Here is a 21,003-nt window from a genome sequence, read left to right on the forward strand (position 1 = left end):
AATTATATTAAAATAATTAGTTTTTAACTGAATTGCTAATTAAATCTGAATTTTTAGTTTTTATAATGCTAATTAACTTACAATAATTAATATTTAATTAAATAAAATGCACACTGATCAAGTATTGATTTTTTCAAAAATCAATAAATCAGTTGATTTAGAAAATCAATACATCTTATATAAAGTTAAGAATGATAAAATAATTCAGATATGACGGTTCTTGTATTGGTAAAGTTGACTTACTTTTATTTTTTCTATATATTAAACAAGATAGCACCTCACCACTAATGCAAAGCACAATAACTTTTCTATTTTGAATGCTAAATTATATGTTACAATGCCCAAAAAAGATTTGCTTGGTCTGCAAACAAATTCGAGAGATTGGCGGAAGCTTTTCTATCCGGTTGTATTTTTTATGAAACTCCTCGGTCTTTCAAATATATTACATAGAGAGGATGGGAAAATTAAAAAGAAATCAAAAAAATTTCTAAGAATCTTTAAACTGAACAGCCGATTCTTTGAAATTCTAAATACATGCATAATTGGTTGGGTTCTCTGGCTTTTCTTTTTCTTTGCTGCTTATCAGATATATACTCTATCTTTTAACAAACCTAAGCTTGAAGTTGTTGATTTGTTCATTAAAAAAAATTCTGAGTCTAGCATAAGTAATATGTTTATTGTTATTTGCAGTCATACTCTTTGCAATGCTATGATTATAGTTTTATTTGGCTTTACTAAACGCAGTAAGCGCATGAGAGAAATTTTCATTACCTTATGGGAAGATACAGGTAGTAGACCAGATTCTGTAAGAATTCACAAAATGGAATCTATTGCTACTACTCAAAAACTTTATTGTTTTGTTCTCTATCCTATAATTGCAGCAACTTTCATTTCAAGTTTAGTAAAATTCTATCTATCTATCTACAATGAATGCATTGAAATATGGGATGATATGAATGTTCATGTTGCTTATGCAATACTTATCACAATAACAGTTTATGCTGTAAGCATAACTGTTATAAGTACAATATATTTCATGTTAATTTGTGATTTAACAACTGAGCGCTTGAATGAAATTGCTAGAGATATTGAGAAAATGAGTAGTGTGGAAGAGGTAATAAAAAGATTAGAAGAAGTTATGCGAAGACATCAAAAAATTTGTGATTTGATCTGGTCGATGGATGAATTCTTTTCTGTCTATATCTTCATAAATTATCTTGTCTGCATTCCAGAATCTTGTCTCTTATTATATCAATTTTTTATTGTTAAAAATTTAAAAGAAATTATTGGACTTTGGGCATTTGGTGACATTATGAATTTAACCATCATCTCTCTCTACGCAGCCTCAGTAACAATCTCGGTAAGTTTTATTTAACAGTTGAAACTTCTGAAAATTGATTTTCTTCTAATCAATTTTTGTTTGTTTATAATAATAGGTTCATGATTCATCAGATGTTGTTCATAAATTACTAAGATTTGAATTACCAAGGCGGCATCAAATGCAAGTAAGAATCGATCCTTTATGTAACTAAAATATATTTCTTAGAAAATTTTCTAAAGTTTCTAAAGTTAAAACAATTTGAATTAGATGTAAGTTTCTCTCAATATTATTTTTTTAAAGAGAGTAAAAGTGTGATGTAAAAATTGATTTTTATGATTTATCTGTTTAATTTTGTTAGTTTATTTAATATCTTATCTGTTTCCAGGTGACACTTTTCTTAGAAAAACTAAATGGACCAAACATTGGATTAACATGCTTAGATTTTTTTGTTGTAACCAAAGGTGTCATATTAAAGGTAAATGATAACAATATATTATTAAGAAAATTAAAGGTTTTTAAAAAGTTAATTAGATATCTTTAAATTTAAATCAAGCTTGTAATGTATCAATTGCTGTAAGCTCAAAGTATGGATGAATTTGCAAATGAAAACATTATCGTTGTTGCATTGCAATTAGATTGTAGATAACTAACTTTAAACTATGTTTTAATTTGCTTAAAAGCTATAATATATTTCTTAAAATAAAGCAATTTTAAAAATACTTTTTGGTGTATAAAACACCAAAAATGTACAAGTCATTCTAAAAAATTTTCAACTAAATCAAAAACTCAAGATGAATCAAGTATACAAAAATATGAGAGATCCATTTATTGATAAGTTTTTGATTAATTCATTAGAGTGATTAATGACATTTTAATTTTTCAAAATGCATAAGGGTGCGACTTTGCAGACACAAATTTAGAGCGAGCAAGAGGTTGCGAGTGATTTAGTTTTTGCAAAGGAAAACCATGCACAAGCGTAAAGCAAAAAATAATGCTGGCGAGAGCGAATTTCTGGTTCTCGCATATATCTGACAGGTTTTGATATTTATCGCGTCTTGCCTCTTCTCGCCACTTATTCTTGCTCGCTCAGAAAATTCGCTTGTTCGCATCTGTATAGACGCACCCTAAGTACGTGATGCCTCATACTTTGAATTTAGGCTAATTCACAGCAGGAAGCCATTTGAACTCCAACTCATTCAAAGCCCAAATCAGTTTTTCTCATTAGAAATAGTGGAAAGTGAAATTGAAAGATGCTTCTAAACTTTTTAAGCCACATTTGAACATGTCAAATGTGGCTTAAAAAGTTCCATTCAGGAAATTTTGTACTAAAGAATATAAATGTACAGGATGTCCAAAAGCTGTCAACAAAGAAAAGAAGAAAAACTGCAGGAAAAACTATTAAATTTTATGAATAGCACACAATATATTTAACCAAATACGTCAAAAATAAAATGGAAAACACTGAAAACACACAAATGTAACACAAGAACGAGAGACAACTTGGGTGTACAACAGATTGTGTTTGTATCAAACCACATTTTTAGTTCCCAACTCTTATATATAGAACAGAGGGAAAGTATTGTAGTTGGTAAAAAAATTATCTCCCAAAATTTTTACATTTTTGGACCAGGGGAACCTTGAAATGCCAAGAAATACAAAAAATATTCAGGGTTTGTTGGGTGTGGGGGACTCAAGTTTGTTCATCCTTTTTGAAGCTTAATAACTCTTATGTCTTTTATTGAAAATTTCTGAAATTTTGCAGGGAAGTTTGTGTATTAGCTATTAAAGCTATTAAATTTTGGTGATTAAAGGTAAAGGGATGGGGAGATAAAGGGAATTGTGTCATAGCTCCAGTAGGATTGGACTTAATGATGATTTTACTTGTTGTTAGCATTTACAATTTTTTTTAATAAAACCCATCTCTACCTTCAAAATTAAGCTTTTAGTCATTTTATAACAGTTAAAAATAAAAAGTTTTTAATAAAATGTCATAACAGATGATGCCACCAAATGTTGCCAGTAAAGTTAAGCACCTTGCTGGAAGTTTTTCACTGTGCATAGTTCAAACTCTGAAGCATTCGAAGTATGAGGTTCCACTGTATTTATATGATTAGGAAAGACAACTTATTAATTTTAATTTAAGTAAAAGGTTAAGTTTTAGTTTAAGTTAAGCAAAACTTTTTAAATTTTAATTGTATGCAGTAAAGCATACAATTAAAATTTCTCAATTTTTATTATAATGAGTTATAAAATACAGTTTATATGAGTATATTAACAAAGTTTTAAATTGTAAGTCAATTCAAAACATTAATAAAAAAAACTAACTAAAGTTGTTTTAAGATTATTCTCTCATTTAATATAACTTGTTAATTTTATGATTAGTATAAAATAACATTGTGAGGTTCTTTGGAACTTTTCTTCATGTAGTTAAGGTTGGTCACCAAGTATAAGTAAGTATATTTGGAATATTTTACACCATGTACTGTACTTTATGCCTGCTACTTGAGTGGTAAACATAATGGGAGACAAAGGTAAGAGGGTGGAGAAGGAAATGATGAGATAGTTGAAAGAGTCACTCAACGTGGTTAATCGTTTAATAAAACATTTCTTTGACAGCACTTTAGACTGTACAACACATGCACATTGTATTTTTAATGCATAGAGAGAGTTACAATTGATAAGCCATGTGTCATCATTGCAGAGATGAATTAAATGTCTTAAAAATGGAATCCTCGTTGAAAAAATTACAAAAACCAATTCTAGGTTGTGGGAAACAGTCCTTGTAACCTAGTCCTTGACAAAGTAAAGTATCTGACAAAAGGTCTTACATTGGGTACTATGCTGACAATTCTCTTGTAGAAGATTGGAAGGAGTTTGATGGAAGATTATTGTTCTCCAGAAGGGGAATTAATGTGCCTCAGCAAGGCAATGTATGTCTTATGTGGTTGGCAGATTGTGATGACTTCTCTATGAGTCCAGAAACAAACCAGCCAGAGAGTCAGCAGTGATTATTCAGTAACTCCAAGTGATCTAAAGAACAGTTGGTTACTCCACAAGGAGACATGCATCTTGAAAACTAGGTGAACATGTGACTACTCTCAAATAGAATAGGCAACCAGGCATATTGACAAATCAGAGAAAACAACCCTTAAAAACAGTCTAAACTGTAGTATTCTTAGATTGGATTGTCCAATCAGATTTTAGGATGATGCTTCTTTGGAGTTGATTGTGAGAAAAGTGATTAATGTATCAGATGAGAAAGTTGGTATGATTTCACCAAAAGATGAAATGTATCATGTTATCAAAAGTTGTGACTTTAGGCTTAGAAAATTTTAAAATTTTTGCTTTTTTTCCTTGATCCTCATACCATGGTGAATCGTAACAGTTTAGTTGAAATGTATTGTTTCTGCTACAAAGTCAAATTTCTGAACAATGGCACTGATAGGAACAGAAAATGGCCATTGTTCGGAGGCTTGACTGTATTTAATTTTTTCATTTGAATCTTACTATTATTAATTTCAAGTAAACTAATTTTTTATTCAGTTTTAATAGTTTTTGTCAATTCTAGATCATAATTCTTAATTCTTACAAGGATAATATTGTTAATCAAGAGAGAATATTGTTTTATAAGCACATCTGTTTAAAAGAAGCCATTCATTTCAATTATTTGCTATAATGTATATCTTCTCTGATTCTGAGTGCAAACAAAAATATTGTGAATGAATTAATATCATCCTCAGAGTAAATAAAAAATAAAATTGAAAAATTTCTTAAAAGAATTATCTAGAAGTTGCTAAAAAATTTTTGTTATTAATTTCATATTAAGATAAAACTTTATATTTATTGACATAGGGTTTTTTTATGACATAAATATATAACACCTACAAAAACTGGCAAACTTGGATTATGTAAGTCTTATTCCCCCCCTTTTTTTACAGTAACTGCATGACCATTAGAAGAAGGGAGACAGAAGATTGACTTTCTTTTCTTTTAATAACAGATTTTAATTTAACTAATTATCTTGTCTATATCACAAAATTCCAAATGAAACAATTTTTCAGTTGCACAAAGTTGGATTATTACTGGAATGTTGAAGCAGAAATAACTTATCCATTTCCCTCTGGTGATTTGAACTAGGCAACAAGATTTCTTTCTCTTTTGTTTTCATTGGAAAATAATTCAGCAGATGTTGAGAGGACTTGATCTAATCTGTGAGGATGAAACTCCTTGGTTGGTAACTTCAATTTAAACTGTCTGGGTTGATTTATAGAAAGCAGTGAGGATGGCAACAACCCTATTTTTTATCTGAAGGCTCTGTTGTAAATCATCATCTTGTCTCAAATTTCCCCACCAACCCTTGTCACCAATTGAAAAGAGTGTGGTCAATTCTCCACTTTTTTCAATTGGATGAACTGTCACTGAAAGTTTACAGGATTTATTCAGGAATTTGCTCATCTTCTCTTGTCTCTTCAATTATGTTTATTATTTCCACACAATTAAGAGGGTCCAATTACCAAATTTGGATAAGCAATTAACACTTTGCCTGACATGTATATGATAATATGATTTATGGTCCCATCTGATGCAACATAACTTTTTTCCTAAACAAGTTTTCTGTTTGATTGTCAAATACTGTGTGCATGCATAAGTTACGAAATTCTTGATTATCCAGCCCATGTAAATTTCTCAATACTGTGATGGAGGCCATCTGATAAAATAATAGATATCTATAATAAACTTTTTGAAACCCGGTACATTGCTACTCAATCAAACTTAATCAGGCTATAAATTTGCTATTATTGATGATTAGATATTAAGTAATTTGGTATTAGATGGAATAGATATTATAAACATAAATAATGCTTGCTTAATTATCTTTCTTCCAGTAATTTATAAAGTAATATGTAATAATTGTATCAGGTACTTGAAATTTTAGCAATAGATGACTTTATTAAATTTCATGATTTGGATTATCTTTAATGCTTTTTTAGATTTTAAGATTATATTACATCTTTTTCAATTTGTTAAATGTAACATGAAAATTGAGAATTTATCTAATAATTTACTCGATCAAAAAAATTGGAAAAAATTTAATGTTTAATATAATTTATTTCTAATTTATTTTACTCTTTAATTATAGGTGTTCAGTGCAATCTTGACATACTTTTTGTTGTTTCTGCAATTTCGACAACCTGAAAGTGAGAAGAAATCCGAATCCTAAAAAGTATTTTCTTGCTGGAATATTTCAATTAAAATTCATTAAATCAAATGGCAAGAAAGATTTGTTGAAAAATTTTGAAATTTATGATGCATCATTTTGTATTTTATTTTAATTTCTTTTTTTCAAATGATTTATTAAATATAATGCAGGATATAATATATTTATTAAATTGCTAATAATAGATTGCAACAGTATTTAAGTAAGATTTCTAAATTGTTTAAAAATAATAGTGTTATATTCTACATAATTTTAATACAGTAGAGAGTCGATAAGTGGAACGTCGGTAAGTGGAATGGCCGGAAAGTGGAACGATTTTCAGTCGGACTGTGTCGTGCTGAATCGAATGTTTTTGATACTAAATTTACTTCTAAAGTATAATTTTCATGTTTTTTATATTCTTTAATATATTTATTTTGTTTGTACAAAATGTAGAAATAATTTTTAACGATACGATAGCCTCGATGATTATTATAAAAATTTTCGTTAGGCTTAAAATCGACGAAAATTCAACACGAAGCGACACGCAACGGAGAAAAATTCAACAGGAAGCGATACGCAACGGAGAAAAATTTGAACATCGGACAGGTTAATGTATTTTTTCGTACAAAGTCGGAAACTGGAACAAATCATTAACTGGAAGGACCCCAGTCCCCAATTGGTTCCACTTTTCGACGCTCTACTGTATCACTAGTCCAAGAATTCATGACAAATTGAAGAATAACATATTTTCTGTGTAAAAAAATGCAACATTATATATATTTTGTGTATGCTGAGCTGATTATTTACATCACTTCTAAAAAATTTTCTGAATTAAGACCACTTAAAATCAATATATTTCTTTATCATATTCTGCAGAGACTTATTTGAAACAAATGGTATTTTTACAGAAATATTTATTTCGTCCTCACAGAATGTTTCAAATTTTTTTACTTAGGTATTAAAAAACATGTTAGATAGAAATATTATAAATAGATGCATTTATTTTTGACATTTTACACATTTCAACTTTTGATGATGTGATGTTGATTGTAACTGAAATTTTACAGTATGCTAATTTTCATTTCACTTAGAAATTTCTCACTATACAACAGGGGTGGCCAACAAGTCGATCACTTGTGATGTCTTTACTTTGTGTTACACTTGTAACCAAACACAATGCTTGAACATAACACACAAACACAACAGTATGCATGCAGTTATGACTCAACTCATAGAAAAACACAGCCATTTAGTTTGAATATTTGGTACTAAAGAAAAGAAGCTACCGTATGACTATGGTAGCTTCTTTTCTTTAGTACAGGTATTAACAATATTATTACTATTTCTCCCATTATTATTATTAAGGTAATAAAATAAATTCCAAATTTGTCTTTATCTATAGCTAATTTTAATTAATAAATATTGTTAATAATTTGATGTTGTTCATTAATTTAATTTAATGTACTCGTGTTGTTTTAATTCTCCTGGATGTGAGTTTTTTTTGTCCCGTTAAATAATTATGTTGTTTTTTACCTAGATAGATATACAGGGTGTTTCAGTACGACATGCACTCTTGCGATTGATAGATTAACAAAGAATAAGTCTAAAAATCTTATATCATTCTTCCATGATAAATTTTCCTGGCCCACAGAAAAATTGCGAAAGAAAATCTTATAATCAAATTATCAGCCATACTGTGCATTTTTATAACAACTTTTTCATATTTACGAATAGTACCACAACTTATACATTGCAATTGATAAATTAAATTATATTTTAAGTTACTAAAAATCTATCTTGAAAGATTTTTTTAGGTACTGCCTGTATGGAATGAACTCGTAGCTGCAAATATCAAAAGTTGGGTCTGGAAATTTATTTTTTTGGGTCTTATATCTCAAAAACTTAATAAGTGATTTAAAAAATAAAAAAATAGCTTTGAATATATTTTGCTTATCTACCCATAGCTCGTGGGAGTGCACCTCCTACTGAAACACAGTGTATAAACATAGTATGTATTTCACACCTCCCCCTTTCCATTTAGACTATGCCTATGACAACAAGTGGATCGCAACACATTTTTAAGATCAAAAGTAGATACTGTATTATGTACACAAAAGTTGCCACCCCTGCTATACAAGATACCTTAAATTAGCCATACTTTTTCTTGTAATGAGTGATTAGGAAAAGTTCAAAAGAAAAACAGTTTCATAGATGTTTTTAGTTTTTTATTTCGATTTGTTAATCTTAATATTTTCAATACTGTGTACGTTGAAACTGTCATTATGTTATATTGTTGTTTGTAAGCAAATCATAATTCAATAAGAATAAAATTTAAATAATACAATACTACCACTTAAAACTGGTCATACCTGAATTAAAAACTCTAAAAACCTGTAATCCAGCAATTTTTTAATACATGCAAACATTTTCGCCCTTGTTGAACAGGCATCACCAGGGAAACTAATCCTCAGCTGCTGAAACAATGTAAACGCATGCAGAGGGGAGGTGACAAGAGAAAGGGGACGGGGAGGATAGTAAGATTTATAGTTCAAACAAAGACTTCTATGCTGTAGGGAAGGAGTCAACATCGCAAAAATTAATAGTAGTGTTATTGTGGGTGCTTTATGTATTTCCACCAGCTCAAGATGTTTGAGAGAGAGTTGGAAAGAGCTATGTGAGAGGCATACCTTGTTGAATTCATTGGTGTGGAATTCCCCATTATTTCAGCAGTTGGGGATTAGTTTATTCAAAAATGCGCTGATGATGCGTTTATTCAAAAAAAATTGTACAATATACACTCTTAAGGAGCGTGAATCATCATCATCGTCTTTTCTTCTAGCATGGAATGAACCATCCTGGAACGAGAATTCGATTTGCAGAAACAAAAAAAAAATCACAGCTAATATGTTTGATGAACACTCCAAACGATATGCCAAATTCTTGGGTTATGTAAATGCTATAATTAAATATTAGAAATTAATTAATTTGACTAGAGGTAGGCAGTTATGTTTCCATCTCGTATTAAATTTAATAATTATAAATAGTTAATTTTTAATTCAGACATTTCTAAAATTTAATTTAGAATCGGTCATTAAATTTAATGACCCAAGAATTTGGCATATCGTTTGGCGTGTTTATTATATAACGGGCTATGGTTATTGATGTTTATAAGTAATATGTATGAACAGAAGTTTGGAAAAATATGAGATCACAAGCGACACTGTAAGATGTTAGCAGAACGAGTGCTAAACACAGACTGATGGAGCATGCCGCATGCGCACAATTCGGGACTTTCCCTCTCCTCATCACTCGTTAAGCGAGGTAAATTTTTACAATTTGTTTTGCTCGTTAAGCGAGGTTCCATTGTACTGTATGTGTGTGTCCTGTTTGCAGTCTGTCTAACCCCTCAATCATCCTCCCGAAGAAGTAGGCTCGCGATCATTCAGGGAAAATTTCAAATTGCGGGTAGCGGGAAATTGAGCAGGAATTATGTATTTATAGTGAAAATTTTGCAACTTTTTCTCAGTAATTTATTCCGTAAACGTAGATATTATATGTACTTTTTGTAATTTATTTGAAAAATTTTATTGCAAACAGGGGCGACTGGCCTTGAAATTTTTGAGTGGAAAAAATTATTACCGATTCAGCCCATAAATTAAAAAAATGTCTTTTTCTATTTATATTTAAATATATTCAAAATACAGCATTGACAAAAATTGCAATAAGCACAAGTCTAGAACATTAAATTTTATTTAGAAGTTTGCTTTGTTGAGCAATAATAATAATGGCATCATCAGAATCTATTTCATTTAAAATAGCCTCCACTGACATTAACACGAAGGCTTCTAGATTTTCTTGCGAGATACTTGATCTTAATGAATTTTAACGTAGAAAAGCTCCGTTCATAGGACACTTGTGTTACAGACATAGACAGTAAATATTTGTATTTGTGATATATTAATAAATGTCTTTTAAATAAATTATTTTTTCGGGTATTAGATTCATTTTTCCTTTTAATATATTTTTAACTCTCAAGTATTTTAGGTATACATATATATATATATATATATATATATATATATATATATATACACTAAATTTACACATTTTTTATCTTTTTCAAACTTTCTATTTTTATTAACATTACTACTAATCCAATTTAACCATTTTTCTAATATTTTTTAAGGATAACTATTAACTAAAAACATTTTTATCACTTGTTCTATTTTTATTTCTCGATTTGGTAATTGACTCGTCCTATTTTTAATTTTATCTATGTACATTTTAAAAATATTAAATTTCATAGCTTGTGGAACCCCGGATTTATAATTAAGTACAGTACCTTTAGTATTTGCATAGGTTTTACATATCTATATATATAATCGAGACGAGTTGATAATAATAATAATCAGCGCAGAGCCCAAACGGTTAAAATGCTATGGCTACAAGACACAGTAGATATTGTGGAAAATTGTTATCATTGTTTTATTGTGAAAGCGCCGAATCCTAAAATAAAAGGTCTGCGTTTTGATCATTTTTAACTTTGTGTAAATTTTTTAATAATCTATAATTGTTGTTTTAACAAAGATTTAGTTATATCTTCAAGCCAATTTGCTGTTACTTCTGAGTTGGACTATGAAAAGGATGAAAAAATAGACTCGAAAAGCGTTATATTTTTTATGTAAGTCTTCTAAAGCTTCAAAGGATAGAAACGACAAATTTTAATAAGTCTTGTATTAAAATTTAAATGCAAAATAAAACTAACAGCAATATTATACACATTTATTTATTATACTTTATCATTTTAATTTTGATTTGTACACGAAAGCCTATATTGCACCAAAAACCGATGTCTTTAATTTTATTCTACTAAATCATCAGAAATATCACTTAAACTTTGGCTGCTACTAGTTTCTTCCTGTTCGTTTTCTTCATTAGCATATTTCTGGATAAATTCCTTTACCCTATTTATGTAATCTTGCAGAGAATTTGTATACACATAAGCGGCCTCCACATTTAACGGATCGGAAGGATTTGGATAAATTAAAAGTTGAGGCAAGAAAAACTCAAATATATTCGATAAATCGTATAAGGGTGTCCACTTTTGGTTAATTGCATCCAAGCAAACTGTTCCCGATGCTTCATCGATGTTTGGATGGTAAATTTTATTCCCAAATCCAATCGAAGGCGACTTATATGGATAATCATCGGGCAAATACACATTAACTGTCCACACTCCTCCTTCATAAAGTGATTCTTTCGGCCCATAAAATTTCACAGCCAGTTCATTTATTTTATCCGATTGTTTTACTTCGAATTTACTATTTAGAAGCCTCATTATATCGATTTTCATTCGGTTTTTATTGTCTCGCGTAGCCATTTTAAAACAATTGGATTTATTTTGTTATATATTTCTTTGTTTTATTAAATTATTACGTTTAATTTTTATTATATACTATTTTATTATATTACATTTAAATATGCTCTCGTTGGCCAAAAAAAAAATTCTTAGTTGTAAAAAGGTCAACAAAGTTTTTTTATTTTTCTGCAAAAAACACGTTTAAATTTTTTTATTTATGTCAAGCTTTTTTAAACAACTAATAGCATTGAACTCGGCGGACATAATCGATTGCAACTTCACAATTCTCATTATTCACTATTCAACAATTTAATTGATTTTAATCGCAGACTACGAGATATAGATTGGTCGGAAAATCAGAATTAATTGGTGCAGCATAATAGTTCAATCCACTGCCACCGGGATCGCTTCTAAACGCTCATCTTTAAACTAGCGTCAATCTATAGGCGCGTTGCCTGGTAAAGAGGCTTTTTTTTTTTTTTTTTTTTTTTTTTTTTTTTTTTTTTTTTTTTTGTAACTCTTTCCGCCCAGTGGGCACTAAGAGGCCCTCTTACAGCAAGCTCATTATGGGTTCGGCCAGGCCCACAATGGGGCGGCCGGGTGGTGAGGGACGGGGACCGACATATCCAGACGGACCACCCCCCGAAAAATTCCTGGGGATTTTTCGACCCGTCCGGATTCGATCCCGGGTCCCCCAGGGCGGCAGGCTGCTAACCTTGACCCTGGTAAAGAGGCTTTAATACAGTTGAATAAGCAAGCCAATGGCATAACTCATTTCATTTGAAACGGGCTATATCATTGGTTTGTTTTTCCAGCTGTGTTAAAATCGTTTTTATCAGACGTCGATGATTAAATTAATAAAAAAAACAATCCTTTTTGTTTCTTTTTATTTTCTTTCGTTTAAAATTAATGGATTTTAGCTTTAAAATTTATAAAACGACATACATGTACATATTTTTGATTGTAGATTATTTTTATTGTGAACATTTCAAGTAAACGACGACTTCATTTTTCTGATTTTCATCCTTGGTGTAAAAGAAAAGTTTTCTGAAAAAAATATGGACGAATTCTTTATGATTTTCCCAAATCCATGCGATGTAGGAAACAGTTACTTTTAGGTATTTTGATTTACAAATAAATAAATGTCCTAAAAGTAACTTCTACCAAAAATTATAAAATATCGATAATTTAAAATATTTTAAATATTTTAGAGGAAAAAAAATGTAAAATGTAACTTTTATACAAAACATACAAAAGCACAAATTGGTAGTTTATGTTAAAAATGCTGGATTAATATATATGTTGCAGTCAAAACCCGTTTTTAGTTAGAACGCGTTTTAACTAGTTGAAACTAGTTTATACTGGATGTCTTTGTTAAAACCCGTTTTGTCTAATTAAAACTAGTTTTAACTCAAATTCATTTTTGACTAGCAATAAATTCTAGTTTTAACTAGACAAAACGGGTTTTAACAAAGACATCCAGTATAAACTAGTTTCAACTAGTTAAAACGCATCCTAACTAAAAACTGGTTTTGACTGTAACATATACAGTGGTTCGGGGTAAGGGTAAGAGGGGGAAGATGCCTACTTTTTGATATTTTCAAACGGTGACGTCAGATATTGTCATGTGTTTGTATGATGAATCATTGGGCCAATAATGAGTGCGGAAACCTGTAGTTGGCTACCGTTACCTCATTTTCTACATCTGAGAAGAATAAAAGCAAGATAAGAACGAAGTTTTTGTTGTGAAATGTTTCTGGAATCATTTTAAAACTAAAAGTTAAAATAAAATTTATTAAAACATGCTAAAAACAATTAATGTGTGAGTTAAGGTTCTAAAATTTTCATTGTGAGCTACCGCCGATCTCGATCGGACATGCTAGAACACGTGACTCCACTAGGCACCTTACCCCGACAAATGGGAAAGATGCCACATTTTTCTTGGGGTAACATTCCTATTTTTTGTTAATTGAATTCCAATATGCCTATTTTTAATAAATTTTGTTTTCTCGTTTTATTGCAGGATATGCATAGAAATTATATAGGGACTTCTCAAAAAGGTTTTTGGACTGAAAATAGCTTTCATCTAGTTATAGAGCACGTTAGAACGGGCGGGAACTTAACAATATTTATATGCTGTGCTGTTACACTTACTATAAAGTGCTTTGTACTACATACGCAATAAATTAAATTTGGTTAAGATATTCGAGGGTTAATTTTATGCAATTATATTTGTTATCTTACCCTTGTGGTGTTCTATATGAGTGTGGCAGTACGGCCCGCGAATGAAACGTACAGAAAAGGACACTGCAACGACTACAATAATAAACAATGTTTCTTTATTCCACTTAGAACAAATAAGGTTCTTGTTGTTAAGGAATCCCAACTGATTTACAATTCGAGGTGTGTTAATTTTTAAGCGCGTAACAATCGGTCCCTCGTAAACGCGTAACTAACCTAACTTAAATCTAGCTTAAATCTAACTTAATATTAAGGAAAAATAAGAAAGATAGGACAGCAGAAAGGTAGAAGAAATGAAGGAATGATTCACCCGGGGTTTTCTCCTTTTCGGCGGATACGTATCGATACTTTGTGTAGAACCTGGATCCGACGATAGTGGCTTTCTTCACTATCCTTTCTTCTCTCTATTATCGGGGTTCTCCGGCACTTGTGCTGATTGGGGGGTACGGCTATTTCAGAGGTTTTCTTCCAGAAAATTAATAATTTCTAGACTAATTTGACTCAATCATGTCCAAAACACGTATAATTTGTTGGAAATTAGCGATATAAAATATGCTATAAACAAAAAATTGTCGGAATACTTACCGAGTGTACCCCGTTCGAAGACGCCATTGCTTAAGCACGATGTCGTCGCGGAGCGGTACATTAGATGGCGGACGCGTACGAAGCGTGTCACGTGACATTTCTCGGGTCCCTTCGGTCACGTGACTATTCACTCGTTTCGGCCACGCCTCGCATCTCTGACGTGTTTCCTGATAACTTAATCTTCTCGCGGAGGAATTAGCTAAACTTTGGAGACATCACGTGATTTAACCGAGCCTTTGAAGCAGTCCCCGGACTACAGGTTGATAAACTTTGCATTAGTTACGTTTCCGGTAATACCGTAACGTTCTACAACAAATCCCCCGAGTCAATTTTTAAAAACTAAAGTAATAAATAATCGAATTACTTTAAAATTCAGATGAAATTCCTGTAGTCCCTAAATTATTAAATAATTATAAAGTTGTTATCTAAATTTACAAAAAAAATATGATTTTATTTTTTCACTAAAGTTATATAACAATATTATACATATAATTTATGTAAGATATGTGACTAATTCCATATAAAGACTTTTGTTTGGAAATAAAATGTTTTCATTAAAACAATAGATGAAACGTGTATTAGATCGGTACTCAGTGTCAACACTTTATCGTTAAATAATGTACAATTAATTTTAGTACTTTCATAATATTTTCGAAAGTTCCAAATGATATCACAGAAATTCACTTGTTAGAATGAAAAAACATGAGAAATGACCTTCAAAATGAATAAAATGAACCTATAAAGGTTACGACAGTTACGTTACAGAACGTATAGTCAAAAATAATAATAAATACAAAAATTAATTATTCTATTATTTTATCATTAACTCATTTAATATGGCCAGTGACATAATAATGAGTCGGTTTCAAATTACAATATTTATTATAATTTTATATACATTATCTATTAAATTATTAATAATATGATATATATTATGATGATAAATATTAGTCAGATGCAACAAAAGATGTCTAATGTCTTCAGATAAATATATATAACTCTTTATATAACTCTTATTTTTTTCTTAAGACACGAAAGAGATTAGGCTATTTAAAAGCAGAGTAAAATTATTAGTTATTTATCGAATTATCGTACGTTGTTACATGTTGATTTTAATCCATATTTAAAATCGCATGATGTTTGAGATTAATCTCAAAAGACACTGTGGCCATTTGGCCTTTTTCAGGTGCCACAAAAATACAAAACAAACCAAACATTAGAAAATTAACAAAAAAAAAAAAAAAAGTGAACAAAGTAATTTCCTGCATTAAAACAGAAAAGGCATAAGTGATCCGTTGTAGCCAAAAACCCTTCGGAAAATTTACTTCGCCCCTTCTTCCCTCTTTTCTTTTTGGTGTATATCAATTATCATTGTTAGAATTGATTATGCAGGAAAAAGTCTTTGATTAGCAGAATCGTTGGTTTTTTTTTTCTTTCTTGTTTTCGGTTAGAACGTTCTTACTTTGAAGATCTGACTGAGAGGGTTTTTCTTATGTTTGTGTTAAATTTATTCTTGTTAGTTATTTCTTGAAAATTTCTACGTAACAAGTTCCAGTATTTTATCATTTGAAAGACTGGGTCAGTTCGTCCAATTGAAAGTTTTGTTGAGGGTTTTAAGAAGTTATAATTTAGACGATGGCAGTAGTTTTCCTTCCTGCGATGATTTTCGAAAATGCTTAGAAGATAACGTTATGCGTTTTAAGTTTTATAAATTTAAAGGAGAAAAGTATAGTTTGCTTTACGTATAAAGTTTTTATGTTGTCGATTTTTTCTTGTTGATAACAATTGGAAGTTGATTCGTAGTAATTGAATTTGATGATGGCTCTCATTAGGTGATTTTGTTGTGTTTGCAGACGGTTAACGATATAGTTCCCCATATAGTTATACCGCATAGAATTTTCGGTTCTGTACAGATGTGATATAGTCGTTTAATCGTATTTATGTTTAGGAAATCCTGTATTTTTCTGATTATGCCAGTAAACTTGGTGACAGTTTTTGTTACATTTTCGATATGTCTATCGTATTTGAGTTTATCATCTATCAAAACTGAGATATCACTTCAAATAGGTCATTCAAGTAGATATTAAAGAGGATGATGATAATCGGACGGTAATTTTTTATGTCCCTTTTAGACCCTTTATTTTTGTATATTGGTATGACCATATTATTTAAATCGGAATGATCCTTAAATATGTTAAGTATCGCACCCTGTAATATGAGATTTTGGACTCTGATATTGTTTTTGAAGAATTAAAAAATGTAGTAGCTAAATTTAAATGCAATAGGGTACTGGGTATAGATCAGATTAGAATACAATGTTTTAAAAGTTTATCTAATCAATCTCTATTAGACTTGTTTAATAAAATTAAAAGAACTGCAAGTTTCTCAAATAACTGGATTGAAATTCTATTCAAATATAAAAGAGTTGTATCGAGAAAAACTGTATCGTTTCTTTTTACGTTTTAAGTTAAGAATCTTATAATCGAGATGGGTTGATAATTATAGTTATATTTTTGTAGATTGTAAAATTTGTTATATTATGTATTTTCTCCTCGTTATGGATGATAATGTCTAATACAACACATAAATAAAATAAAAAATAATACTGAATTAATCAAACACTTTATTGTAATTACTTCTTAAATATGATGATTATTATAACTATACTTTTTTTTTTTTTTGTGGTTTAAGGCCCTTTACCACTCAAAGAAGAGTATAAAAAGGCCCCAGAGTGTCATGTATGGGATATGTTTGCGTTTGTTAGTAGAAGGTGTCCCTAGGTGGGCTCATAATTGTCCCGTATAGGGCTCATAAGAAAAACTAGTCCCTTGTGAGGGCTCATAATTTACGTGTTATATGTTATGTGTTCAGCTTTATTCTGTATGTTGTGTAGTTGTTTGTGCTAATATACTTACCAAGATTTACAAGTCAAGGAGAAAAAAGTTGGATAGGAAAGTTGCAGTATGCAGTGTTAACCAAACCAAACCTAACCTGTATTTTGGATGACTCAAAGCAGCTGAGGAAAAGAAAGCTGCAGTGAGCAGTCCAGTGATAATGGTGCCCAACAAAATTTGGAAGAAAATTTTGAAAGGGAGAAATGCAACACCCTATGAGGGTTGTTATAGCAGCCTTCCGGGAGGACTTGCAGGAGAGCTGGCTCCCATTTGGGAAAATAGTGGAGGAAACCCGGAAAAACTCCACTAAGCCAGCTAGGGAGAACCAAAAATAACAAATAATAAAAGGCAGGGGAGAAAAAACAAGTTATGGACAGAAGACAAGTAGCCACCACACAGTCTCCAACAGGTGTGTAGTCCTGTGTGATGTATAGTTGCGTTTACTCAGTGTTTGAAGGTGAATTTATAATTCCGCATTACTAGTGTGGTTACATTTCATGCGGTTAAGTTTACAATTAGTTATTCTACAGTTTATTGCTTTGAATTATTTATTAATAACGTTAGATTATTTAATAGTTAATTAGCTGCTATATGCTCACGCGGAGGCAGTGCGGCAGGTAGAAGGAAAAAGAAAAATAGAAAGAAAAATAAAGCTTCCCAGCAGAGGCTCCCCGGCGGTAAGTCCCACCTTTCTGCAAGACCTACCGGCTGAACATCGCCAAATTAACCCGTCTGTTTTGTCCGTTTCTTCCAGTCGCATCACATTTCCTGTCGTACAACGTCCGTTTTCGCAAATGCGATGTTTTTTTAGTAGACCGTTGTCCATTGCCCACTGAATGGTTTCTCTATTATTTATGGTGACAAGAAAAAGGTCTTGCATTCGAAATTCACTAAGATCCGGAAATACTTGGTTTGAAATAGCCATGGTTTTAGAAAACACACAAACTAGTGACTGAATCTGACAAACTCAGCTTTAAATAAGCCATTGCTTATTGTAAAATAAAATGGTTCCATAGGGACCACTTTCGCTCATCTTTAGGACAGCTTAACCTAAATTTAAGAAATGCTAATGCATAGTTATTAAGACAATTATCGCAACTATTGTAAAATGTTTCAATTCTATATGAAAGAAAGTACTGAACTTCTCATATGAGAGTTTAAAAGGAGACCGAAAAAGAAACGAATAAAGACTCAAACTTTGATTTAAGTACTGTATTTTATATTTGTTTCATTTAGAAAAGAACAAAGGAAAGTCCCACATCAGAATGGCAGTGTCTTTCAAAGAGAAGAAAACATTTTAGTGGTTGGGACAGTTGCACTAATGATTATTGTACCCGTAAGCACAGTTTAAATTTGGCTCACGTTGTAATAGAGGTAATCCGAAAATGAGTTCATGGAATCATCTTATTTAAGAATTTTTCCGTAAATTTGTAAACTGTGATTACAATAAAGTGTTTGATTAATTCAGTATTATTTTTTATTTTATTTATGTGTTGTATTAGACATTATCATCCATAACGAGGAGAAAATACATAATATAACAAATTTTACAATCTACAAAAATATAACTATAATTATCAACCCATCTCGATTATAAGATTCTTAACTTAAAACGTAAAAAGAAACGATACAGTTTTTCTCGATACAACTCTTTTATATTTGAATAGAATTTCAATCCAGTTATTTGAGAAACTTGCAGTTCTTTTAATTTTATTAAACAAGTCTAATAGAGATTGATTAGATAAACTTTTAAAACATTGTATTCTAATCTGATCTATACCCAGTACCCTATTGCATTTAAATTTAGCTACTACATTTTTTAATTCTTCAAAAACAATATCAGAGTCCAAAATCTCATATTACAGGGTGCGATACTTAACATATTTAAGGATCATTCCGATTTAAATAATATGGTCATACCAATATACAAAAATAAAGGGTCTAAAAGGGACATAAAAAATTACCGTCCGATTATCATCATCCTCTTTAATATCTACTTGAATGACCTATTTGAAGTGATATCTCAGTTTTGATAGATGATAAACTCAAATACGATAGACATATCGAAAATGTAACAAAAACTGTCACCAAGTTTACTGGCATAATCAGAAAAATACAGGATTTCCTAAACATAAATACGATTAAACGACTATATCACATCTGTACAGAACCGAAAATTCTATGCGGTATAACTATATGGGGAACTATATCGTTAACCGTCTGCAAACACAACAAAATCACCTAATGAGAGCCATCATCAAATTCAATTACTACGAATCAACTTCCAATTGTTATCAACAAGAAAAAATCGACAACATAAAAACTTTATACGTAAAGCAAACTATACTTTTCTCCTTTAAATTTATAAAACTTAAAACGCATAACGTTATCTTCTAAGCATTTTCGAAAATCATCGCAGGAAGGAAAACTACTGCCATCGTCTAAATTATAACTTCTTAAAACCCTCAACAAAACTTTCAATTGGACGAACTGACCCAGTCTTTCAAATGATAAAATACTGGAACTTGTTACGTAGAAATTTTCAAGAAATAACTAACAAGAATAAATTTAACACAAACATAAGAAAAACCCTTTCAGTCAGATCTTCAAAGTAAGAACGTTCTAACCGAAAACAAGAAAGAAAAAAAAAACCAACGATTCTGCTAATCAAAGACTTTTTCCTGCATAATCAATTCTAACAATGATAATTGATATACACCAAAAAGAAAAGAGGGAAGAAGGGGCGAAGTAAATTTTCCGAAGGGTTTTTGGCTACAACGGATCACTTATGCCTTTTCTGTTTTAATGCAGGAAATTACTTTGTTCACTTTTTTTTTTTTTTTTTGTTAATTTTCTAATGTTTGGTTTGTTTTGTATTTTTGTGGCACCTGAAAAAGGCCAAATGGCCACAGTGTCTTTTGAGATTAATCTCAAACATCATGCGATTTTAAATATGGATTAAAATCAACATGTAACAACGTACGATAATTCGATAAATAACTAATAATTTTACTCTGCTTTTAAATAGCCTAATCTCTTTCGTGTCTTAAGAAAAAAATAAGAGTTATATAAGAGTTATATATATTTATCTGAAGACATTAGACATCTTTTGTTGCATCTGACTAATATTTATCATCATAATATATATCATATTATTAATAATTTAATAGATAATGTATATAAAATTATAATAAATATTGTAATTTGAAACCGACTCATTATTATGTCACTGGCCATATTAAATGAGTTAATGATAAAATAATAGAATAATTAATTTTTGTATTTATTATTATTTTTGACTATACGTTCTGTAACGTAACTGTCGTAACCTTTATAGGTTCATTTTATTCATTTTGAAGGTCATTTCTCATGTTTTTTCATTCTAACAAGTGAATTTCTGTGA

The 21,003-nt window shown here is 30.4% G+C and overlaps 1 protein-coding gene and 1 pseudogene across 1 annotated transcript; one reads left to right on the plus strand and one right to left on the minus strand.

The window, feature by feature from the left end:
• Nucleotides 1-670: 670 nt before the first annotated feature.
• On the plus strand, nt 671-6,542 carry LOC136986683 (high-energy light unresponsive protein 1-like). The gene is made up of 4 exons (XM_067284261.1): nt 671-1,360; nt 1,437-1,505; nt 1,707-1,796; nt 6,462-6,542. The coding sequence occupies exons 1-4, from the start codon at nt 671-673 to the stop codon at nt 6,540-6,542; spliced, it is 930 nt and encodes a 309-aa protein (XP_067140362.1).
• Nucleotides 6,543-11,382: 4,840 nt separating this feature from the next.
• LOC136986684 (ubiquitin-conjugating enzyme E2 H pseudogene) lies at nt 11,383-11,945 on the minus strand (annotated as a pseudogene).
• Nucleotides 11,946-21,003: the final 9,058 nt, after the last annotated feature.

Source organism: Centruroides vittatus, unplaced genomic scaffold (assembly GCF_030686945.1).
Source record: "Centruroides vittatus isolate TY-2023 unplaced genomic scaffold, ASM3068694v2 scaffold_1167, whole genome shotgun sequence".
In the NCBI taxonomy this organism is placed as follows: domain Eukaryota; kingdom Metazoa; phylum Arthropoda; class Arachnida; order Scorpiones; family Buthidae; genus Centruroides; species Centruroides vittatus.

Coding starts and splice junctions, on each gene's coding strand:
- LOC136986683 (XM_067284261.1), top strand. CDS start 671: ATGTTTATTGTTATTTGCAGTCATACTCTTTGCAATGCTATGATTATA. Junction 1,506..1,706: donor CAAGGCGGCATCAAATGCAA/GTAAGAATCGAT, acceptor ATCTGTTTCCAG/GTGACACTTTTCTTAGAAAA. Junction 1,797..6,461: donor CCAAAGGTGTCATATTAAAG/GTAAATGATAAC, acceptor CTTTAATTATAG/GTGTTCAGTGCAATCTTGAC.